At 45.1% G+C, this 24,659-nt stretch overlaps 1 protein-coding gene across 4 annotated transcripts in view; it reads right to left on the reverse strand.

Moving 5' to 3' along the window:
- Nucleotides 1-5,739: 5,739 nt before the first annotated feature.
- The window catches only part of LOC106576074 (diacylglycerol kinase iota), a 62,523-nt gene continuing 43,603 nt past the window's right edge, over nucleotides 5,740-24,659 (reverse strand). For 2 of the 4 annotated variants that reach the window (XM_045699718.1, XM_045699717.1), the window contains exons 14-33: nucleotides 19,789-19,914; nucleotides 19,517-19,595; nucleotides 19,367-19,422; nucleotides 19,140-19,202; nucleotides 18,838-18,911; nucleotides 18,570-18,681; nucleotides 18,393-18,479; nucleotides 14,789-14,901; nucleotides 13,612-13,674; nucleotides 13,083-13,183; nucleotides 12,388-12,467; nucleotides 12,214-12,258; nucleotides 12,050-12,119; nucleotides 10,228-10,387; nucleotides 10,036-10,061; nucleotides 9,838-9,875; nucleotides 9,577-9,697; nucleotides 9,296-9,332; nucleotides 9,029-9,128; nucleotides 5,740-8,812 (exon numbers count right to left, since the gene is read on the reverse strand). In XM_045699718.1, the coding sequence (XP_045555674.1) occupies nucleotides 8,696-8,812; nucleotides 9,029-9,128; nucleotides 9,296-9,332; nucleotides 9,577-9,697; nucleotides 9,838-9,875; nucleotides 10,036-10,061; nucleotides 10,228-10,387; nucleotides 12,050-12,119; nucleotides 12,214-12,258; nucleotides 12,388-12,467; nucleotides 13,083-13,183; nucleotides 13,612-13,674; nucleotides 14,789-14,901; nucleotides 18,393-18,479; nucleotides 18,570-18,681; nucleotides 18,838-18,911; nucleotides 19,140-19,202; nucleotides 19,367-19,422; nucleotides 19,517-19,595; nucleotides 19,789-19,914 (1,668 nt within the window). In that variant the 3' untranslated portion in view covers nucleotides 5,740-8,695. Of the gene's footprint in view, nucleotides 8,813-9,028; nucleotides 9,129-9,295; nucleotides 9,333-9,576; nucleotides 9,698-9,837; nucleotides 9,876-10,035; nucleotides 10,388-12,049; nucleotides 12,120-12,213; nucleotides 12,259-12,387; nucleotides 12,468-13,082; nucleotides 13,184-13,611; nucleotides 13,675-14,788; nucleotides 14,902-18,392; nucleotides 18,480-18,569; nucleotides 18,682-18,837; nucleotides 18,912-19,139; nucleotides 19,203-19,366; nucleotides 19,423-19,516; nucleotides 19,596-19,788; nucleotides 19,915-24,659 lie in introns of those variants that run through there. The other 2 variants (XM_014152951.2, XR_006760114.1) reach the window with 2 other exon arrangements.

Here is a 24,659-nt window from a genome sequence, read left to right on the forward strand (position 1 = left end):
CAAAATTATCACAAGAACGGTGAGCAAAAATCCCAGAACCACACGGGGGGGCCTAGTGAATGACCTGGGACCAAAGTAACAAAGCCTACCATCAGTAACACACTACGCCGCCAGGGACTCAAATCCTGCAGTGCCAGACGTGTCCCCCTGCTTAAGCTAGTACATGTCCAGGCCCGTCTGAAGTTTGCTAGAGAGCATTTGGATGATCCAGAAGAGGATTGGGAGAATGTCATATGGTCAGATGAAACCAAAATAGAACTTTTTGGTAAAAACTCAACTCGTCGTGTTTGGAGGACAAAGAATGCTGAGTTGCATCCAAAGAACACCATACCTACTGTGAAGCATGGGGGTGGAAACATCATGCTTTGTGGCTGTTTTTCTGCAAAGGGACCAGGACGACTGATCCATGTAAAGGAAAGAATAAATGGGGCCATGTATCGTGAGATTTTGAGTGAAAACCTCCTTCCATCAGCAAGGGCATTGAAGATGAAACATGGCTGGGTCTTTCAGCATGACAATGATCCCAAACACACCGCCCGGGCAACAAAGGAGTGGCTTCGTAAGAAGCATTTCAAGGTCCTGGAGTGGCCTAGCCAGTCTCCAGATCTCAACCCCATAGAAAATCTTTGGAGGGAGTTGAAAGTCAGTGTTGCCCAGCGACAGCCCCAAAACATCACTGCTCTAGAGGAGATCTGCATGGCGGAATGGGCCAAAATACCAGCAACAGTGTGTGAAAACCTTGTGAAGACTTACAGAAAACATTTGACCTGTGTCATTGCCAACAAAGGGTATATAACAAAGTATTGAGATAGACTTTTGTTATTGACCAAATACTTATTTTCCACCATAATTTGCAAATAAATTCATTAAAAATCCTACAACGTGATTTTCTGGATTTTTTTTCTCATTTTGTCTGTCATCGTTGAAGTGTACCTATGATGAAAATTACAGGCCTCTCTCGTCTTTTTAAGTGGGAGAACTTGCACAATTGGTGGCTGACTAAATACTTTTTTCCCCCACTGTAATTGAGGTAATATGTGCATGTAGGTAGGGGTAAACGTGACTAGGGAATCAGGATAGATCATAAACACGAGTAGCAGCAGCATGTGAAGAGTGTGAAAGGGTGTCTATGTGTGTGTTTTGTGTGCATGAACATATGTGTGTGTGTGCATGTGTGTGTGTGTTGGAGTGTCATTGTAGTATGTGTGAGTGTGTGGGTAGAACCCAGTGAGTGTGCATAGAGCCAGTGCAAGAATGTCAATCCAAATAAAACAACAAAGTGACACCTTTGACAATCACAGTACAACTCTGTATGGAGGTCAGGTACTGCACACAAGGGACCTACCTCACCTCCATCAAGCCTTGGAGGGACAGTAACAATCAAATCACTCGAGACCTGTACATACCCTCTCCATCCTTTGAGTGTTAGGAAGAATCTATCATTCATTCAAATAACGTATACATGTAACACATAGACTCCACATCCCCATAGATAGAATATGCATTACTGTAAGTAGGATGGGCATGATATCTATAGTTATCATGCCATCTAATGGTACATTTGAGTATGACTGCTGGAACATGTATTTACTCCCATTCCACTCCAATCCAGTAGGTGGCACAATTGCACAAACCCAATAAACCTTTGCTGTCATCTAGTGGACATATTGCTCTATTGCCCTCAGCTACAGTGGGGGGAAAAGTATTTGATCCCCTGCTGATTTTGTATGTTTGCCCACTTACAAAGAAATGATCAGTCTATAATTTTAATAGTAGGTTTATTTGAACAGTGAGAGACAGAATAACAAACAAAAAAATCCAGAAAAACGCATCTCACAAATGCTATAAAATGATTAGCATTTTAATGAGGGAAATAAGTATTTGACCCCTCTGCAAAACATGACTTAGTTCTTGGTGGCAAAACCCTTGTTGGCAATCACAGAGGTCAGACGTTTCTTGTAGTTGGCCACCAGGTTTGCACACATCTCAGGAGGGATTTTGTCCCACTCCTCTTTGCAGATCTTCTCCAAGTCATTAAGGTTTCGAGGCTGACGTTTGGCAACTCGAACCTTCAGCTCCCTCCACAGATTTTCTATGGGATTAAGGTCTGGAGACTGGCTAAGCCACTCCAGGACCTTAATGTGCTTCTTCTTGAGCCACTCCTTTGTTGCCTTGGCCGTGTGTTTTGGGTCATTGTCATGCTAGAATACCCATCCATGACCCATTTTCAATGCCTTGGCTGAGGGAAGGAGGTTTTCACCCAAGATTTGACGGTACATGGCCCCGTCCATCGTCCCTTTAATGCGGTGAAGTTGTCCTGTCCCCTTAGCAGAAAAACACCCCCAAAGCATAATGTTTCCACCTCCATGTTTGACGGTGGAGATGGTGTTCTTGCGGTCATAGGCAGCATTCCTCCTCCTCCAAACAGTTGAGTTGATGTCAAAGAGCTGCATTTTGGTCTCATCTGACCACAACACTTTCACCAGTTGTCCTCTGAGTCATTCAGATGTTCATTGGCAGACTTCAGACGGGCCTGTATATGTATTCTTGAGCAGGGGGACCTTGCGGGCGCTGCAGGATTTCAGTCCTTCACGGCGTAGTGTGTTACCAATTGTTTTCTTGGTGACTATGATCCCAGCTGCCTTGAGATCATTGACAAGATCCTCCCGTGTAGTTCTGGGCTGACTCCTCACCGTTCTCATGATCATTGCAACTCCACGAGGTGAGAGCTTGCATGGAGCCCCAGGTCGAGGGATATTGACAGTTCTATTGTATTTCTTCCATTTGTGAAAAATCGCATCAAATGTTGTCACCTTCTCACCATGCTGCTTGGCGATGGTCTTGTAGCCCATTCCAGCCTTGTGTAGGTCTACAATCTTGTCCCTGACATCCTTGGAGAGCTCTTTGGTCTTGGCCATGGTGGAGAGTTTGGAATCTGATTGATTGATTGCTTCTGTGGACAGGTGTCTTTTTTACAGGTAACAAGCTGCGGTTAGGAGCACTCTGTGTGCTCCTAATCTCAGCTCGTTACCTGTATAAAAGACACCTGGGAGCCAGAAATCTTTCTGATTGAGAGGGGGTCAAATACTTATTTCCCTCATTAAAATGCAAATCAATTTATAACATTTTTGACATGCGTTTTTCTGGATATTTTTGTCACAAAAAGAGCCGTGTTGAATAGACCAAACTGCAGCGGGAATATGGATGCTCATGTTTTAATTAAAACAAAGGAGTAACGCATCCACTGGAAAACAATATACACGACAGGAACAGTTTTGCAGGCACACAACACGCAGTGCAAAAACAACTACCCACGAAAACCAAACAAACACACACCTACTTATGGGACTCCCAATCAGAGGCAACTAGAAACACCTGCCTCCAATTGAGAGTCCAGCACCCAAAACTACACATAGAAAAACAAACCTAGAACCTATACCAAACTAATACACCCCACTACACCACACACAAAACCCCATAATACAAAACAAATATACCTCTGCCACGTCCTGACCAAATATAATAGAAATAATACCTAAATATTGGTCAGGACGTGACATTACCCCCCCCCTAAAGGTGCAGACCCCGGAATGCACCTTAAAAGAAAACACAAAACATCCCCATTACCCCAACAAAACCAAAAAGCAATACCCCCTAAACAATAAGGGAGGGAAGGGAGGGTGGCTGCCGTCAACGACGGCACTGTGCTACACCCTCCCTCCCCAACCCACCTATCCTGGAGGTGGCTCCGGTGCAGGACGTGGACCCTGCTCCACCCTCGGCGTCGCCCACTTCGGTGGAGCCGATAGCTGCGCCAGGCAGACGGACCCCTCGGGCTGGGCCGGGGGACAGGAGGGCCCCTCGGGCTGGGCCGGGGGACAGGAGGGCCCCTCGGGCTGGGTCGGGGGACAGGAGGGCCCCTCGGGCTGGGCCGGGGAACAGTCTGGCCACTCCGGCAGTTCAGCGCAGTCTGGCCACTCCGGCAGTTCAGCGCAGTCTGGCCACTCCGGCAGTTCAGCGCAGTCTGGCCACTCCGGCAGTTCAGCGCAGTCTGGCCACTCCGGCAGTTCAGCGCAGTCTGGCCACTCCGGCGACTGTTGACTGGCGGGCAGCTCTGACGACTGTTGACTGGCGGGCAGCTCCGACGACTGTTGACTGGCGGGCAGCTCCGACGACTGTTGACTGGCGGGCAGCTCCGACGACTGTTGACTGGCGGGCAGCTCCGACGACTGTTGACTGGCGGGCAGCTCCGACGACTGTTGACTGGCGGGCAGCTCCGACGACTGTTGACTGGCGGTGCTGGGCTGACGCACTAGACTCCTGATGCGTGGGGCTGGTACTGGACGTGCCGGCCTGGAGACACGCACCTCCATGCTAGTGCATCTAGCGGGAAACACCGGACCGAAAGGGCGCACTGGCGGTCTTGAGCGCAGGGTTGGCATCACCCCTTCCGGCTCGATGCCTACTTCGCCCCTGGCACATGCGGGGCGCTGGTACCTTGCCTACCGGCCTGAAAATCCCAGGCCTCACCACAGCCCCAACCCCAAAGCACGGGACCTGTCCAGTCTGCCCCTACAAGGGTACGGGGAGCTGGCCTGGGGCTGTAATCTCGCCCCGCCAAATAGCCCTTGTGCCCCCCCTAAAAAATTCTTGGGGCTGCCTCCAACATTCCTCCCTCACTTGCCTCTGTCCTCTTCTCCGCTGCTTGGTCCTTTGGTGGTGGGTAGTTCTGTCACAAAAAGAGCCGTGTTGAATAGACCAAACTGCAGCGGGAATATGGATGCTCATGTTTTAATTCAAAAAAGGAGTAACGCATCCACTGGAAAACAATATACACGACAGGAACAGTTTTGCAGGCACACAACACGCAGTGCAAAAACAACTACCCACGAAAACCAAACAAACACACACCTACTTATGGGACTCCCAATCAGAGGCAACTAGAAACACCTGCCTCCAATTGAGAGTCCAGCACCCAAAACTACACATAGAAAAACAAACCTAGAACCTATACCAAACTAATACACCCCACTACACCACACACAAAACCCCATAATACAAAACAAATATACCTCTGCCACGTCCTGACCAAATATAATAGAAATAATACCTAAATATTGGTCAGGACGTGACAATTTTTGTTGTTATTCTGTCTCTCACTGTTCAAATAAACCTACCATTCAAATTATAGATTGATCCTTTCTTTGTCAGTGGGCAAACGTACAAAATCAGCAGGGGATCAAATACTTTTTTCCCCCACTGTATGTCTAGACTATTGTGGTCCATGTTTTCTGTGTTCTAGTGTACTATAAAATAGATGGCTCTCATGTTCTTATTCTTTTCCCAGTCATATTCAAGGTTAGAACTACCTTCCTAGGGCTTTTCATGCTTCTAGCCTTGATTTGCATTTTTGAAAGCATATCTACATAACTTCACTTTTTTTAATGTCTGTAGTATTGCTTAATAGATGTTGTCCAATGAATTCTGTAAGCCCTCCCTCTTCAAATCAGGCTTGATTGGAAAAAGCTGTTCAAAAGAGGACATTGTATTATCATGTCTTCGTACTCCCTGACGAAAGGCCACGCAGCCGAAACGCGTCAGAGTTTTTAAACTTTGTTTCCATTGAACATGCCATACAAATAAAGGCATTTTAATTCATTATACGAATTATACGTCCTCCTTTCTTTTTGAAAACCTCATAAACAGTTGATTAAAATGAACAAAACTATGACACTGCAGCAAGATGTTTCAATTAAAACTTTAATCTTCTTCTAAAAATGATACGATTATTCAGATGTTACAATTGTACAACCCGGCATGCTTTCTATGCCTCTCAATTGTCAATTTATTTCCCAAAACAATTTGCAGGACATTTAACAGTGAATTTGGATTAAAACCTTTTAAGACCTGTTGGAAGATATCTGTGGGAGGGTGTTTTTGGTTTGAGGTCAGATTATTTCAGAGAGTCCTTGTAATATCTGTAACGTCTTTGTTACTGTAACATCGAATGACTCAACATGGCACTAACCAATCCCTGTGGAAAATATGGGATTGAGAGAAATCAGTGTAAACTCAAAAGAAGCTAAAGAAATCTAGAAGTAGTAGTCACCAGTATGACCAGCAGCTACTGGCCTCCATGTCTGTACGGGCCTTATCAATGCCCTGTAGCACTGGGTATTACTGGGTTATAAGAGGGTAAATGTCAGACCTAGGTCCAATACCTCAAATACTTGAGGTACACTTAATTTAGCTTGACTAGCACGCAGGTTGGGTGGAGTTTGCACTCTTGCTACTATTCTATTGGTTCCATTGTACCAGACAAGCAAAGCACACCTCCAGTATTTGACATAGACACAAGTCTGAGTCATTATAAATACAGGTTGTCTAACAGGCACACTGCGGAGACTGACTGACTACTGATAAAGTCTCTCAGTATACTGAATATACAGCATTCCCACTACATTCTCCACCTATTCTATTCTCTAAGGGTATTCTCTAGTGGTATTCTCTAAGGGTATTCCCTAGGGTATTCCCTAGGGTTAGGGGCAGGCTGCCTTGATATTCAACCACGCCAGTGTTCAAATTCATCTTCACAGACACTATGACGGTTGGGAGGCTTAAAGAGACTCTCCTCACAGGCCCTCATCACTGTGACCTCACCGTGACATCACGTCAATGACCAATCAAAACACAGGAAACGTTGTCAGAGGCAGCACTATACGACTTTTAGAGAATACAAAATAAACAACAACGTTCAAGTAATCCCATGGTCTGAAAAATACAAAATCAAATGTAGAACCCTTAAACATTTCAAACCTTACCCATATTACTTAGGTATAAAACAATTCAAATCTTAATAATTATAATAACAATGCCAGTTTGGGATGCCATTATTATGGGGTAGCAACTTCCAAGGAGGTAAGAAAAATGGCATGCACAACAATGTTGAATAATAAAGAACACAAAATAATACAAAATCATATCCAATCTATTCATAATAATCATAAATAATGGATGTTTGTCTCATAGAGATAGACAGAGGACTCATCTTTGTATCTGTGCCATAATGGCATACGTGACTGCACGGGCATCTCCATGTTAGAGTAGTCAATTTTCTTCTCAATTTTGGATTTGAAAAAAAGCGAAAAGCTTGTATTGGTGATTTACCACCACCTGCAGTTCTAGAATCCTGAACAAAAGCTTGTGTCACTTATTTTGGCCACTAGATGGCGCTAATATATCTTAAAGCCATTTACAAACCATAGGCAACCCAATTTGAAGTAGAAGAAGACAATGTTCTGATCATTGGCTGATCTCTCCCAACTCATAGGAATCCCCACCCAGTTGACAAAAAGAAAATGGTTGAAAACGTAATATCAATTTCCATGCTAAAACGGGTTATATTCATTTCGATTCCTCTATCTATCTCTATGGTTTATCTCTCTCAGCACGACCAGGCAGGGTAGTGGGGGATGGAGGGAGGCAGAACAACATAAAAACATTTCAATTTCCCTGGTCATGTTCGACCACTGATAGACGCTGAATAAATAAAACAAGGTCAAGTACTAAAGTCCATCGGTCTTTCTTTTCAGAACGGTCATCTTAAACACGGCTGTTTTTACAACACCTAACAGTAGTTTTAGTGTTTTAACCATATAACGTCAACCAAACCAAACCCACCCCACTTCACAATAACACAACCCCACACACACATACACACATACACACCAGCACGGTAAGAAATTGCACATTCAACACTCCTTGGTGCCATAAGGGACTGTTAAAACATTAATGTAATGTAAACATGAATAGAGAAATGCACAAACGTCATTCATATTGCATTGAATATGGCTCAGATTTGTTTTTAACTATTCTCTCTCAAGCACACCACACACATAGACACACACACACACAGTCTGTAGGTGTGTACATGCTGCTCTGGTAGAGCTCTAGGTTGGGTGTGTAATGGATACCCAGGGCTGCATGGAGAATCTGTCCGTCTCTCTTTTCGTTGTCTGCCTAAGCTGTCTGTCATCTCAGGTCCCACACTGGCCTCCAGGGGGGGAGGGGGGGGTTGTGGGGGCTTAGAATTGGGTGTCTACAAGCCTAGCAGTGTGGTTGGGATAGCAGTAGTGGTATCCTTGTGTAGCAGTGGTAGTAGTATGGAGGGTGCTGTCCCTGCCTCACAGTGCTGTGTGTCTTTGGCACACGTCTGAATGATTCACAAAGGCCTTCTGGGAAAATACGTAAATTGAATACGCGGTTTAACCGTGGTTGAACCGCGTTGGTACAGTATGTAAGGCTGCAGGGCCGCACTGAGAGAGGGTCTGTGTGTCGGTGAACCCTCACCTCTGATCCCTGACCCCTAACCCCCTGAACCCCAGCCCAGACCCTGGCATTCAGTGAACAACAGGCAACTCCATACCCCAACACTCCCATACGTTTACAATCAATCAATAAATTAATGAATAAATAAAAGCAATAATAAATAATAATTTCGATTAAACATTTTCCTGTGCAGGATAGGACAGAGTCATGCTGATTATGGAGTCTAAAGCGCGTCAGGCCGCTCCTGTCTGTCCATCTGTCTGTCCATCCCTCAGTCAATCTATGGAGGTGAAGGGGGCTAACCTCTCTCCTCCATCTCTCATCCTCTTCTCCCTGTCTTCTCCTCTCTCCGCGTGTAGTCTCTCTCTCATACAGCAGTCTCCAGATCTTCGTGGGAGACAGTGGTAGGGAGCTGTTTGCTGGTCAGGTAGGAGGCCAGCTCTTGGTCCCCCGCGTTACGAGCTTGCTCCACTGGTGTCTTGCCCTGTGAACACACACACAGCCACACACGTGTGTGGTTACAAACTCTCTCTTATGTGCGAGCTTGCCTTTGTGTGTGCAAGTGTGTGTCTGTGTGTGTTTGCGCGGTGCGGTACAAGTGTGCGTGTTCCTGTGTGTACTGTGTGTGTGTTCTGTCTGTGTGTGTACTTCGTGTGTGTGTGTGGTGCAGTATGAGTATCTGTGTGTGTGAGGTTCTAACCTTGAAGTTGGTCTTGATGAGGGAAGCTCCGGAGTCCATGAGAAGATGACACACAGCGTGATGCTTCTGAGAGGCCGCTTTGTGCAAGGCAGTGTCTCCTCTGAAAACACACACACACACACACACATGAGCACACACTTCACGCAAGCTGCAGGCTGCATGATCAGTTTGAGGTATAGAAAAGTTACTTCAGTCACAGAAACAAGACATTCTTCAATGTTAGACCCTCAGATAGACAACAAAACCATTGGGCAGTGGGTGACTTACGTTTCTCTGTTGGTTAAATCCAGGAGCACCTTTGACCCTAAAATAAATTAAACAGAGCAAACATTCTAGCAAACATCAGAGGTTTGCAAACAAGCTCATTTGAAGGATGCAATAAGAAGCAACACACAGACAGACAGACAGACAGACAGACAGACAGACAGACAGACAGACAGACAGACAGACAGACAGACAGACAGACAGACAGACAGACAGACAGACAGACAGACAGACAGACAGACAGACAGACAGACAGACAGACAGACAGACAGACAGACACTCACCGTGCTCCAGTATGAAGCGGACCACTTCAGTGTGTCCATGCTGAGAGGCCAGGTGTAGTGCACTACAACCAGTAGAATCCCTCACCAGGAGGCTGGTCCCGCGAAAGAAGCTGCCCGACAACTGAAAGAGAGACAGGAAGAACACCGTTATGAGAGAAACATATGTATCGTCTTCAGTAGTGCATTACGTCAGGAATGGCTTTGAGCTAGTTCTAGTAAGACAGTCAGATGTTTGCTAGGGAGAAGGTCGAGGTATCTAACCGTAGTCAGGTCCCCAGATGAGGCAGCCATCAGCATTGCTGAAGAACACACACACACACACACACACCACTATCAGTTAGACAATGTTATAGGGTTACACGTGCGTTAACAGGAATCATTCCCACTGTAAGGCAGGGTTTTTATAGATGAACAATATGGGTTTACAAATGTTCCTTCAAAAGACGCAAAACATCCCACCTTGTTCCTCAGACGTCAGAGGGCTCCTGTACCAGAGAGACAAATAGATGAAAGGACTGCGACTCTCAACATGAAATAACATTAGAGCTGTGCGTGTGAGCGTTTGCGGGTCTGTGTGTGTATGCATGTGTTTACACATCTGTGTATGTGAGTGTGTGTGTCTCTCTCGCTCCCTCTTTCTCTGTCTCTCACTCAGAGTTGGGCTCCACCACCAGGTCAGGCATGCCTGTGGCCGGTCCCCCCGCTAGTCCACCGTGGTCCAGGATAAACACCTCTTCCTGGCAGATTTCTGTCACATAGTGCAGGTGCTCCTGGGCCTTGTCTATACGGTAGAAACGGTCTGCAGATGTAGCTGGGGAAAGGAGACTTGGTTTAGAGAGATGATGTGAAAGGAGAGAACAGTTTACTGTCACACACTCGATGTCTTACAGTCACACAGTTACACCGTGTTACCAAACCTTATGTAGAGACTTCAGAGTCCCACTTTACATAAGGAACAACGGAGGGAGATATACGTATATCAACTCAGCAAAAAAAGAAACGTTCTCTCACTGTCAACTGCATTTATTTTCAGCAAACTTAACGTGTGTAAATATGTGTATGAACATCAAATTCAACAACTGAGACATAAACTGAACAAGTTCCACAGACATCTGACTAACAGAAATGGAATAATGTGTCCCTGAACAAAGGGGGGGGGTCAAAATCAAAAGTAACAGTCAGTATCTGGTGTGGCCACCAGCTGCATTAAGTACTGAAGTGCATCTCCTCCTCATGGACTGCACCAGATTTGCCAGTTCTTGCTGTGAGATGTTAGCCCACTCTTCCACCAAGGCACCTGCAAGTTCCCGGACATTTCTGGGGGGAATGGCCCTAGCCCTCACCCTTCGATCCAACAGGTCCCAGACGTGCTCAATGGGATTGAGATCCGGGCTCTTTGCTGGCCATGGCAAAACACTGACATTCCTGTCTTGCAGGAAATCACACACAGAACGAGCAGTATGGCTGGTGGCATTGTCATGCTGGAGGGTCATGTCAGGATGAGCCTGCAGGAAGGGTACCACATGAGGAGGATGTCTTCCCTGTAACGCACATCGTTGAGATTGCCTGCAATGACAACAAGCTCAGTCCGACGATGCTGTGACACACCGCCCCAGACCATGACGGACCCTCCACCTCCAAATTGATCCCGCTCCAGAGTACAGGCCTCGGTGTAACGCTCATTACTTCGACAATAAACGCGAATCAGACCATCACCCCTGGTGAGACAAAACCGCGACTCGTCAAAGAGCACTTTTTACCCGTCCTGTCTGGTCCAGCGACGGTGGGCTTGTGCCAATAGGCGATGTTGTTGCCAGTGATGCCTGGTGGGGACCTGCCTTACAACAGGCCTACAAGCCCTCAGTCCAGCCTCTCTCAGCCTATTGCAGACAGTCTGAGTACTAATGGAGGGATTGTGCGTTCCTGGTGTAACTCGGGCAGTTGTTGTTGCCATCCTGTACCTGTCCCGCATGTGTGATGTTCGGATGTACCGATCCTGTGCAGGTGTTGTTGCACGTGGTCTGCCACTGCGAGGACAATCAGCTGTCCGTCCTGTCTCCCTATAGCGCTGTCTTAGGCCTCTCACAGTACGGACATTGCAATTTATTGCCCTGGCCACATCTGCAGTTCTCATGCCTCCTTGCAGTATGCCTAAGGCACGTTCATGCAGATGAGCAGGGACCCTGGGCATCTTTCTTTTGGTGTTTTTCAGAGTCAGTAGAAAGGCCTCTTTAGTGTCCTAAGTTTTCATAACTGTGACCTTAATTGCCAACCCTCTGTAAGCTGTTAGTGTCTTAACGACCGTTCCACAGCTGCATGTTCATTAATTGTTTAAGGTTCATTGAACAAGCAGTGTACAATGAAGCCTTTACTTTGTTGAGTTTACAAGTAGGCTAAAGCTCTGGCACATTTACAGAAATGCTGAATTTGTGTTTTGACCACGTTTTGACCCTAGGTGAGTGATGTCACTCACAGTCCAGGAAGCTCCAGTTGGGGGACAGTCTGTGGGCGGAGCCAGGTCGCGGTAGACCTCGACACTCATCCTACAGAAAGGGGAGGGAAGGGATGGGCAGTTCAATAACGACTCACCGATAACATAGTCAGACATAATAGACTGAAAGAAAGACAGACAGGAACCTGGTAATGCACTCGGTGGCCAGCAGATGGAGCCTGATGAAGATCCTGTTAGAAACAGGAAACCCCAGCAGTGTTTCAGAAAATAGAACAATCAACATAGCCAAATCATATTGGTGTGAGTGTGTGTGCACATGTGTGTATGCAAGTGTGTCACGTGTCTGTGTGTGTTCTCACCTCCTGTAGCCTGTCTATGTAAAGTCTGCAGGTCTCCAGGTCACAGTCCCCTCTCACCACCACAATACCCACAGCGATCGCTGCAACACACACACACACACACACACACACACACACACACACACACACACACACACACACACACACACACACACACACACACACACACACACACACACACACACACACACACTTTATTAACATCTTTTCTGGCTGCAGGACACACACATGGGGATTAGAGGCTGCTGCCCTATACACATAGACTTGAAATCACTGGCCATTTTAATAATGGAACACTAGTCACTTTAATAATGTTTACATATTTTGCATTACTCATCTCATATGTCTATACTGTATTCTATTCTACTGTATCTAAGTCTATGATGCTCTGACATCCATATATTTATATATTCTTAATTCCAGTCCTTTATTTAGATTTGTGTGTAGCGTGTGTATTGTTGTGTAATTTGTTAGATATTACTTGTTAGATATTACTGCACTGTCGGAGCTAGAAACACAAGCATTTCGCTTCACCCGCAATAACATCTGCTAAACACGTGTAAGTGACCAATACAATTTGATTCGATGGACACTTCAGCAAAGACACACACACACACACACACACACACACACACACACACACACACACACACACACACACACACACACACACACACACACACACACACACTCACAGATGTCTCGGAGTCGTTCCCTGTCGAACTGCAGTCTGTCGTGGTCCTGCAGACTGATCCGGTTGACTCTGAGGCGCAGGCGCTCGGGGACAGCATGGGGGCTGGAGGAACACACGCACATTGAAACGTCTCAAGCAACATTACGTACGGCTTCATTCCATTTGTTTCTGTTCAGTACCGGAAGCAAATGGGATGTGTTTCTTTTTCTTTTTTCATTGATTGAGATCTAGCAACGCCTGGATAGAGTACACTGTGCTACATGAATTGTAGCCACAACAGTACAGAGCACAGAGCAGGACAGGGTGGACTCCCACAGAGACGGACACTGGGAGACAGCACACCGACAGGTTAGAAAGGGTTCAGCATGCAGCAGCAACCATATACTTTAGACGTTAGACCCACTTACTGTACACGGCAGTCGACACAAACAAATAACTTGACTCTCTTTTTCCTCACTCAGTTTCTCTCTGTCTTTCTCTCTCTCGGACGCTCTCTGAAACACGCTCGCATGCCGGGTTGAAGTACTTACACAGAGAAGGAGTCAGGGGGAGCAGAAAGGCGGCGCAGGTCTGCGGCACACACCTTCTGAATGCTGCAGTCGTACAGACACACAACGGGGCAGGGCGAGTGCGGGGAAAACACAGGCCCAGAGGGGAGTCAGATAAATATCAAGGAAAGAGAGAGGGACAGAGGAGTAGACATGAAGGTGAGGAGAGAGGGAAGAAAGAAAAAGACAGTGGAGGATGAAGACATGGAGGAAGCCCATGACAGACTAGAGTATTATTGCAGAACACTAAGACAACAACCAGGCACAGCTTTAGCTGTAGCGGAGTAGAACCACACTGAGTAAAGAGCAACACACACACACACCGGAAGCTAGATACACACACAGGCATTAGTGCTGTTGGGACAATCTAACAGGTGGTAGTAAGTGGAACAGATGGTTAGAGGAGAAACTAACAGTGTGAAGGGAATATAATGAGACAAAGCCCTGAATAAGACCAACAAACTGAACTGTGTGTGTGTGTGTGTGTGTGTGTGTGTGTGTGTGTGTGTGTGTGTGTGTGTGTGTGTGTGTGTGTGTGTGTGTGTGTGTGTGTGTGTGTGTGTGTGTGTGTGTGTGTGTGTGTAAAGCAGCAGTGGGTTTACACCTTGAGAGATTTTACACTAAGGCAGCGCCTAGTTTGACCCTGTTTTCCTTGGTGTACGCTTCTTTCCAACAGAATGCAGCCACGGCATCAAAACTACCACTGGCTTTCTTCCTCGTAATCGGTGTAAACGTACACTTAGACCCATTGGAAGTAGTGTCCATTCTGTAGCCGGGGGAGCTAGGTGACTCACTCACTAGGGCAGGACTCTGAGGTCTTTACCCTTCTGTACACCGCTGGCCTAGTTCTACAGGAAGAAGGATAGAGGATGTGTGTGTGATTCACTGAGTCAGCTCGGGGATTCGAAACCAGCAACCGCTGGGTTACTGGTCTTAACCACTAGGCTACCTGCCACGCTCCAGCCATTCTCTTTAGAGAGTGTGTGTGTGATTCCCTCGTTGATTGAGGGCAGTGGGGTCTTGATCCCTAGTGCTATATTGGCCTATATCCTTGGAGTGTGTGTGTGTGTGTGTGTGTGTGTGTGTGTGTGTGTGTGTGTGTGTGTGTGTGTGTGTGTGTGTGTGTGTGTGTGTGTGTGTGTGTGTGTGTGTGTCTCACTCATTGAGCAGGGGTACTGAGGTGCGTCTCTTGCTCTTCTGTACCATGTTGGCCTGGTTGCGTAGGGAGATGCGGAGGGTTGAGGGGGCCAAGCGACAAGGCTCTCCATCCACCTACACACATGCACGCGCAAGCGTACCCAGACACACACACACCCACCCACCCACACACACACACCCACCCACCCACCCACCCACACACACACACACACTGCATATCAAATACAGTCTGACTGACGGTTGTATCTCTGTAGCATGGGGATGTGTTATACACTCACATGACAGTTTATTAGGTACACCCATCTAGTACCGGGTTGGACCCCCCTTTGCCTCCAGAACAGCCTGAATTATTTGGGGCATTCTACAACGTGTCGGAAATGTTCCACAGGGATCTTGGTCCATGCTGATGCGATGGCATCACGCAGTTGCTGCAGATTGGACAGCGGTACATTCATGCTGTGAACAGCTCATTCCATCTCATCCCATTATGCTCTATAGGGTTGAGGTCTGGAGACTGACCAGGCTGCGCAAGAAAACTGAACTCGCTGTCATGTTCCAGGAGATGTTTTTCCACTCCTCAATTGTCCATTGTTTGTGATCGCATACCCACTGGAGCCACTTCTTCTTGTTTTTAGCTGATAGGAATGGAACCCGGTGTGTTCGTCTGCTGCAACAGCCCATCCAGGACAAGGACTGACAAGTTGTGCGTTCCGAGATGCCGTTCTGCACACAAGTTCTGCGCTGTTATTTGTCTGTTTGCAGGCTACCTGTTAGCTTGCACGATTCCTACCATCCCCATTCGATCTCTCTCATCAACAAGCTGTTTTCGCCATCAGGACTGCTGCTGACGGGATAGTTGTGTTTGTCACACCATTCTTGGTAAAACCTAGACACTGTCGTGCTTGAAAAGCCCAGGAGGGCGGCTGATTCTGTGATACTGGATCCGGCGAGCCTGACACCGACGATCATGTCATGCTCAAAGTCGCTATGCTCACTGGTTTTGCCCATTCTAACGTTCAATAACTGAACAGTAACTGAATGCCTCGATGCCTGTCTGCCTGCTTTATAAAGCAAGCCACAGACACTTGACTTACAGTACTGTCTGTAGGAGCGATCCATTTGGAGAATGGGGGGTGTACATAATGAACTGGCATGTGTAGCATGCACTGTAAACCTCAATGTGTTGTCATTACTCAAAACCTTTGAGGAAACCCGTTGCAGTTAATATATCTGAGTAAAGTTACTTAAAGTGATTTTGTAGTCATTCCTCAAACCGATAGAGTCACTACGACCCTAGAGGGTCCAGATTTGAGTTGTATGAACTTGACAAAAATATGTAACACTCTTACCAAGCCACACCTCCAGTATAATTTTGCAGTGTGCCTCGCCTTTGAGTGAGTTGTAGAGTTACCACCCATGACTGTATTTGTTAGTGACAGAGACATGGTTGTTGAATTGGTTCATTTTCAGTCCTGTGGCCTTCACCAAGTGAGTTCATACTTGAATGTTACCATTATAATTAAACCCTTTATACATCACATAAGGCCTTATTTTGAGGCCAAGCTTTATCCTAATACAGTGGCCTCATGGTTTACAGACCACATCAGGTCTGCAAGTAGGGTTGCAAAGTTCCAATAACTTTCACCAAATTCCCCCAAAAAATGTAAACCCTGGTTGAAGGATTTCCAGGAATCTTCCAACTGGGATTTCTGGAAAACCTGGACATTTTTCCAGAATTTTGCAACCCTACCTGCAAGTCACATTATGCTGGCTTGCAAAGTGATGTGTAATTCCTATTGGAATCCAGCCAGAGTTAGGATATTCAACAGTTTTGTAATTACATGTACTTAACCTGTTGGGGCTAGGGGGCAGTATTTGCACGGCTGGATAAAAAAATGTACCCGATTTAATCTGGTTACTAATCCTACCCAGTAACTAGAATATGCATATACTTATTATATATGGATAGAAAACACCCTACATTTTCTAAAACTGTTTGAATGGTGTCTGTGAGTATAACAGAACTCATTTGGCAGGCAAAACCCTGAGACATTTTCTGACAGGAAGTGGATACCTGATGTGTTGTATTACCTTTAAACCTATGCCATTGAAAAACACAGGGTCTGAGGAATATTTTGGCACTTCCTATTGCTTCCACTAGATGTCACCAGCCTTTACAAAGTGTTTTGAGTCTTCTGGAGGGAGATCTGACCGAACAAGAGCCATGGAACGATGATGGCCCATTAGACACCTGGCGCGCGAGTTCATGTTGGGTACCCTCGTTCCAATACGTTATAAAAGAGGATGCATTCGTCCACCTTGAATATTATTCATGTTCTGGTTAAAAAAGGCCCTAATGATTTATGCTATACAACGTTTGACATGTTTGAACGAACGTAAATATATTTTTTCCCCTCGTTCATGAAGTGAAGTCCGGCGGGCTTAGATCATGTGCTAACAAGACGGAGATTTTTGGACATAAATGATGAGCTTTTTTGAACAAAACTACATTCGTTATGGACCTGTGATACCTGGAAGTGACATCTGATGAAGAGAATCAAAGGTAATGGATTATTTACATAGTATTTTCGATTTTAGATCTCCCCAACATGATGGCTAGTCTGTATCGCAACGCGTATTTTTCTGGGCGCAGTGCTCAGATTATTGCAAAGTGTGATTTCCCAGTAAGGTTATTTTTAAATCTGGCAAATTGATTGCGTTCAAGAGATGTAAATCTATAATTCTTTAAATGACAATATAATATTTTACCAATGTTTTCTAATTTTAATTATTTAATTAGTGGTGCTGACTTGACTGCCGGTTATTGGAGGGAAACGATTTCCTCAACATCAATGCCATAGTAAAACGCTGTTTTTGGATATAAATATGAACTTGATAGAACTAAAAATGCATGCATTGTCTAACATAATGTCCTAGGAGTGTCATCTGATGGAGATTGTAAAAGGTTAGTGCATCATTTTAGCTGGTTTTATGGTTTTGGTGACCCTGTCTTTGGATTGACAAAACATTACACACAACTCTTGTAAATGTACTGTCCTTACATACTCTAAATTTATGCTTTCGCCGTAAAACCTTTTTGAAATCGTAAAACGTGGTTAGATTAAGGAGATGTTTATCTTTCAAAGGGTGTAAAATAGTTGTATGTTTGAAAAATTTGAATTTTGACATTTATTTGGATTCAAATTTGCCGCTCTTGAAATGCACCTGCTGTTGATGGAGTGCACCACGGGTGGGACGCTTGCGTCCCACCTAGCCCATAGAGGTTAATTGTCTAATTACATGAATTACATTCATTTCTATCCTTCTGGGGAGTGACAATATGGCCGACTGGTGGCTTCAAAGCCTCTCACTGGCAAATAAATCAAATAAAACTGTAAGTGTAGACCTTACCATGAAATGCTTACTTACAAGCTCTTAACCAACAGTGCAGTTCAAGAAGAGTTAAGAAAATACTTACCAAATAGTATCAGCAATCCAGGGTTTATATACATCATTGGTTGTATCGCTAGTGTGGACCTGTGTTATATATCTGTAGTATGAGTCTGTGTTGTATCCAGTTAGTGTTGGCCTGTGTGAAAACTCACCTGTACAGCGATGGTCTTAAAGGTGGTCAGAGTCACCTCTCTACATTGGTGCAGCCTCTCACCATGACCTCCTACCTGCAGTGCCGCCTAGGGGACAGGAAGAGGAATTACACCCTTTTGTTTAGAGTCTCTCTCGCTCGCTCGCTCTCTCTCACACGCACACACACACACACTCACAAGGGAGGACAGGGTGAAGCCGATGACTTCGATACAGCCGTCATCATGGCGCTGAGGTTCAAAGTCCCGGTGGTCTCCTGTGTTCCCCCACGGCATGGTGCCTGCACAGTACCTACACACACACGCGCGCACGCGCACACACACACACACACTTTTTTAAAACACACATAATCCTCAAACATTCCATCACAAAAAATCCACAGTATGGTGAGCGTATAAAACTATGGGTAGGTTATGGGGTGGGGGATTGGGTGGGTTGAATAGCTACCTGGGAATGTTTAAGAAGACGATGCACTGAAACTTCTGCTCCTGGATCTTAGGAGTGAGATCCGTCCCATCACACTGGTACAGAGAAAAAGAGGTTCATGGAACCCAGTAAATGAATGTAGATTGCAGTTCCTGAAAGAGGGACCTGACCAGCGGCAGGTTTATTATCAGGCTGCCAGGGCCCTCTATCCCTAACTGTCAGCCTGTGACACTGTGCGTGTGCGTGTGTGTGTGCGTGTGCGTGTGCGTGTGTGTGTGTGTATGTTTGTGTGTGTGCATGTGTGTGCATGTGAGAAAACTCACCACCACCCTGACGTGTTTAGACAAATCCCTGGAGCTCCTCTGGAGGAAGTCAGAGAATGCAGCCTGACAGGAATCAGAGACAACTCATTACATTCTATACACGCCTTTCTCCCTCTCTCTCTCTCTATTCCCTCCCTCCTCTCTACCCTCCCTCCACATCCCTCTCCTCATCCCTTTCCCTCTTCGCCCCATTTAGTAATGTGGTGTTAAGTCGGTCTGGTACTCACCCCTGCATAGAACATCTTGTTGCGGAAGCGGCTGTTGAATTTCTCAGGGTTGGCTTCTGCAGAGAAGAGGAGATACAACAGTCTGTGTCCTACTGTAGTCAGACAGCTAAAGGAACAATGCTTCTAGTCCTGAGAGACAGTACTGCTCACCTCTGGATTCGTGGAACTCCAGTGTGACGTGGGCATCGAAGCCCAGGCTGAAGTAGTTGTTGAACACATTCAGTGGGAGCTGGAGACATACAGAGAGATGTAGAGTGAAAAAGAGGGGAGCACACAAAAGAGGTACAAAATCAGTTTAAATAAGGTTGAACACTCACTGTCCATATCACTCAGACCACGAGACAGCCATACCACTGACCCCTCTCTTGACCATTCACCATTCACCCTCCCCCCTGACCCCTAACCTCTGACCCCAGACAGACCTTCTGTGTGCCCTCCTCCGGCTGAGCGGGGCTTCTCTCCACCTGAAGGTTCCATCTGTCTAGCTGCACCACAGAGCCGTCCTCCACCTGACACAGTACCTTGGAAACCGGCTCGTCTGTATAACCCTACACAGAGAGAGACAGATTATAACCCTACACAGAGACAGGCTATAACCCTACACAGAGAGCGACAGGTTATAAACCTACACAGAGAGCAAAAGGTTATAACCCTACAGAGACAGGTTATAACCCTACACAGAGACAGTTTATAACCATACAAAGAGAGACAGGTTATAACCTAACAGAGAAAGGTTATAATCCCACAGAAAGAGAGACAAGTTATAACCGTACACAGAGATAGACAGGTTATAACCCTACACAGACACAGGTAATAATTCTACACAAAGAGACAGGTTATAGCCCTATATAGAGTGAGTGAGAGAGATGGGTTATAACCCTACACAGAGAGAGACAGGTAATAATTCTACATAAAGAGACATGTTATAGCCCTACATAGAGACATGTTACTTCAGGTAAACTGAGCTAATTTCACTTCCTTCAAACTGAAGCCTGAGACAAAGGGAATATGACAATAGCAGCATTTCAAGTGATAGAAAGAGAATGAGTGACTTATCCAGGACACCGAGGTCAGACTGTTTACTGCCTACACAGTCAGACGGGTGGACACAGTGGCAGAGTAATGAAGGGCTTTTAAGGAAATAAGTCCCTATGTCTGTCTGACACAGCAACAACCATTATAGTCCCAACACAGCTGAGGGATCACATTCAGTATTCAATAGCCATGGACATTAGTTTTTACAGTCACTAATTTCAGAACCTTGTGGTCATTTTTCAAAACTCTAGACACAAAACAGTCATCACCTGGCAGTCCAGTGTTCAAAACATTGCATTGTGCATTCATATCTTTAAAGAAATCTTGCACTTGCAGAATCATTGGTTCAAATAACTCATTTACCATGAAATACCAAAGGAACATTCATTTGGATCACCCACACACAAGATACCGATAGTTTCACTGTGTAGTTGTTTGTTCAATCATTAAATATTGTAGTAGAAAATATGTGACACATGTTTCATTATGCTACTACACATAAATACATCACTGTAAAAGGACTAGAAGAGAGAATACTACAGACACAGTGGAATCATTGAACAAAATATGAAATTTATTGAACTACAATAAAATCACAACATAGGTTTCTTTGAATCAAAGCAAAAATAATTAGCTACAAAAAGAAAACAGTTAAAGGTCAACTGCAGTGTTCCTCACCTGGCTTACTGTAAAAACCAGAACAAAGGGTTGATTACTGTACTTCTATAGTCCCATCAACTCTGTCTTGTGGATTTGGCCACAGGTTCTCATCCACATCACACTGTTTTCATTAGCCAAACATCTTGGGAAGAATCTTCGGGCCAGGCCTGACACTGGTCTGCTGTGATGTCATTGCATGGGTCATCCATGGCCTGGAGAAGGGTGGCTTGTTCGTTAGGGCGCCTGTCATATACCTTCCATCTCCATGTGGAGAAAGATTCCTCAGTATGGGTTAAGGAAAGGAGAGTATGGGGGTAAGTATAGGGTGGTAAATTGTGGATGGGCCTGAAACCATGCTTGCACCATTTGAGCATGGTGGAACCTGACATTATCCCACACAATGACATAGGTCACGCCATCAGCTCTACAGACCTGATTTAGCTCATCAAGGAAGGTTACAAGGAGAGCTGCATTATATGATCCAATACGAGGTCTGTGTCCCACCACACCATCTTCCGATATAGCTGCACACATGGTGATGTTGGCCTCATGTTGTCCAGGTACTTGGATGGTTGCCCGCTGGCGAATGAAATTCCAACCTCTCCTCATTGTCTTGGCCAGGTTGAAGCCTGCCTCATCCAAAACGAGGAATTTGTCATGGTTTTCGTCAGCATCCAGCTCCATCACCCTCTAAAAATAAATTTTGTAAAGAGAATTACTCATTACAATGATGTAGAATTTCAGGGGAATTTCACAACAGGCATCTTGAAACTGAACATACTTGAACATTCTCAGTCCTCTGTTGCTTCACTCTGTCTGCATTTCTTTCAAAAGGCACACGGTATAGCTGTTTTAGAGACACCTAGTGCCTTTTCAGCATGCGTGCAATAGTCGGCAAACTTATGGCTTCCACATTGTTGAACATGTCGTCATTGTCCAAGATGTGCTGCCGAATTTCTGTAAGGCGAATATCATTTCTGGCCCGAACCAAATTGACCACGGCCCGCTTTTGTTGGTCAGTCAGAATTTTGCCTCTGCCTCCTCTATTTGGCCTAGGCTCAATTCTGCAGGGAAAATGACAGTAAGAACACATTTAGCCACATCACCTACTCTGTGGTACACATTGGCATGCAGTATACAGTCATTTGACTATTGAGAGTAGCCTAATGTTTAGTGCATGCTGAAGACTTACCAGTTCTCACTGTGGAAAGTTCTGATTGAGGCCACGGTTGATCTTCTGAGGTTTGGTTGAATCATTGTAGCTGCCTCAGTCATTGTCATGCCATGATTTACGACATGGTCTACAACCATTGCTCGGATTTCATTGGACACTCTTTGCTGTTGCTGCCGCTGTCTTGGTCCGTGGCCTTGTCCTCTACCGCGTTCCCCCACACGTCTCAAACGAGGCCCACGACCACCTCTCAGAAGGGGTGCTTGTCCCCTGCCATTCCTTTGACCACCACGTCTTCCTCGTCTTCCTCCTCCCACTGCTTGACCTCTATTGTGACCTGGATCACCTGCCAGCTCCATGTTATCGCTATGTTGTTGTAGGTGGGTACCAATCATTTCACTATATACTAGTACCACAATGTGAAATCAATCATTAGTAACAAGTTGGCAGTATTGGAAAAGCAATTACAACTTTATTAGGTACACCTGCGTGTTAATGCAAATAGCCTGCTCCTTTGAACAGCGTATATAGAGTAGAGAGCTTAAGTTGTTGTTCGACCCAACATTAGAACAGGCAAGATGTGTAACTTTGACCGTGGTATGATTGTTGGTGCCACACATGGTGGTTCCAGTATCTCAGAAAGAGCTGCCCTCCTGGGATTTGTATGCACTACAGTCCCTAGAGTTTACAGAGAATGGTGCGATAAACAAAACACATTCAGTGAGCGGCAGTTCTGTGGGCAAAAACACCGTTAATGAGAGAGGTCAGAGGAGAATGTCCAGACTCATTCAAGCTGACAGAAAGGCCATAAATGCTCAAATGACAGCCGTTTAAAACAGTGGTGTGCAGAAGGGCATCTCTTAACGTACAACACCGTGAATAATTCAGTCTGTTGTGGAGGCAAAAGGGGGTCCTACCCAGCACTAGATAGGTGTACCTAATAAAGTGAGTATACAGTAATGTCAAATCTGAAAACATGGTCTGGAAAAGTAATAAAGAATGATGATGATGAAATATTACATCCATAGATAATGTAGTCCAATTGGTTCATGTTCCACGGGTGTTGGTGTCAATGGATCTCGTTATCCTGAAACTTTCATGATTTAAACATGGACTATTGTTTGTCAGTTTCCATAAAACTATGCATTAAGAGTAATGCAACAGTTACTCATCATTTTGATCAGTTGTATCAATTGATAGTTAGATCATTGTAATGAAATGAATAGACAGTCATCTCAGATGTAATGTGTGAATTGCATTTTGAAATGGTAATACTTCGATGTTAAGTTGTGTTATTTTGAACAGGTGATTTTAGTTCAATGAACAGATGATCTTAGCTTTATGTGTATTGTATCCAAGCAATTGGAAAAAGAGTTTAGAGTTTTGAAAAACGTGCATTTTGATCATTGGTTGTGAGTTTTGTGTCTAGAGTTTTGAAAAATGACATCAAGGTTCTGAAAGTAGTGCCAAAGTAATTGTAAAAATCTGTAACACACAATAAAATCCTAACAAATGTGCTGTAGTGGATTCTTCTCTGAGCAAATGTTCAAATTAAATCAAATGTTATTTGTCACATGCTTGGTAAACATCAGGTGTAGACTTATAGGTCCTTTTCCAACAACGCAATAAATAATAGAAATAGCGATATAAGGAATAAATACAAAGTGTAACAATAACATGGCTTTATACAGGGAGTACCAGTACTGAGTCAATGTGCAGGGCTACGAGGTAACTGAGGTAGCTACAGTATGTATGTACATATAGGTAGGGGTGAAGTGACTAGGCAACAGGATAGATAATAGACTTAGCTGGGGCAGCAGCGTATGTGGAGCAGTAGCAGCAGTGTACAGTCGTGACCAAAAGTTTTGAGAATGACACAAATATTAATTTCTACAAACTTTGCTGCTTCAGTATCTTTAGATATTTTTGCCAGATGTTACTATGGAATACTGAAGTATAATTACAAGCATTTCATAAGTGTCAAATGCTTTTATTGACAATTACATGAAGTTGATGCAAAGAGTCAATATTTGCAGTGTTGACCCTTCTTTTTCAAGACCTCTGCAATCCGCCCTGGCATGCTGTCAATTAACTTCTAGGCCACATCCTGACTGATGGCAGCCCATTCTTGCATAATCAATGCTTGGAGTTTGTCAGAATTTGTGCGTTTTTGTTTGTCCACCCGCCTCTTGAAGATTGACCACAAGTTCTCAATGGGATTAAGGTCTGGGGAGTTTCCTGGCCATGGACCCAAAATATCGATGTTTTGTTTCCCGAGCCACTTAGTTATCACTTTTGCCTTATGGCAAGGTGCTCCATCATGCTGGAAAAGGCATTGTTCGTCACCAAACTGTTCCTGGATGGTTGGGAGAAGTTGCTCTCAGAGGATGTGTTGGTACCATTCTTTATTCATGGCTGTGTTCTTAG

Source organism: Salmo salar, chromosome ssa17, assembly GCF_905237065.1.
Source record: "Salmo salar chromosome ssa17, Ssal_v3.1, whole genome shotgun sequence".
NCBI lineage: Eukaryota > Metazoa > Chordata > Actinopteri > Salmoniformes > Salmonidae > Salmo > Salmo salar.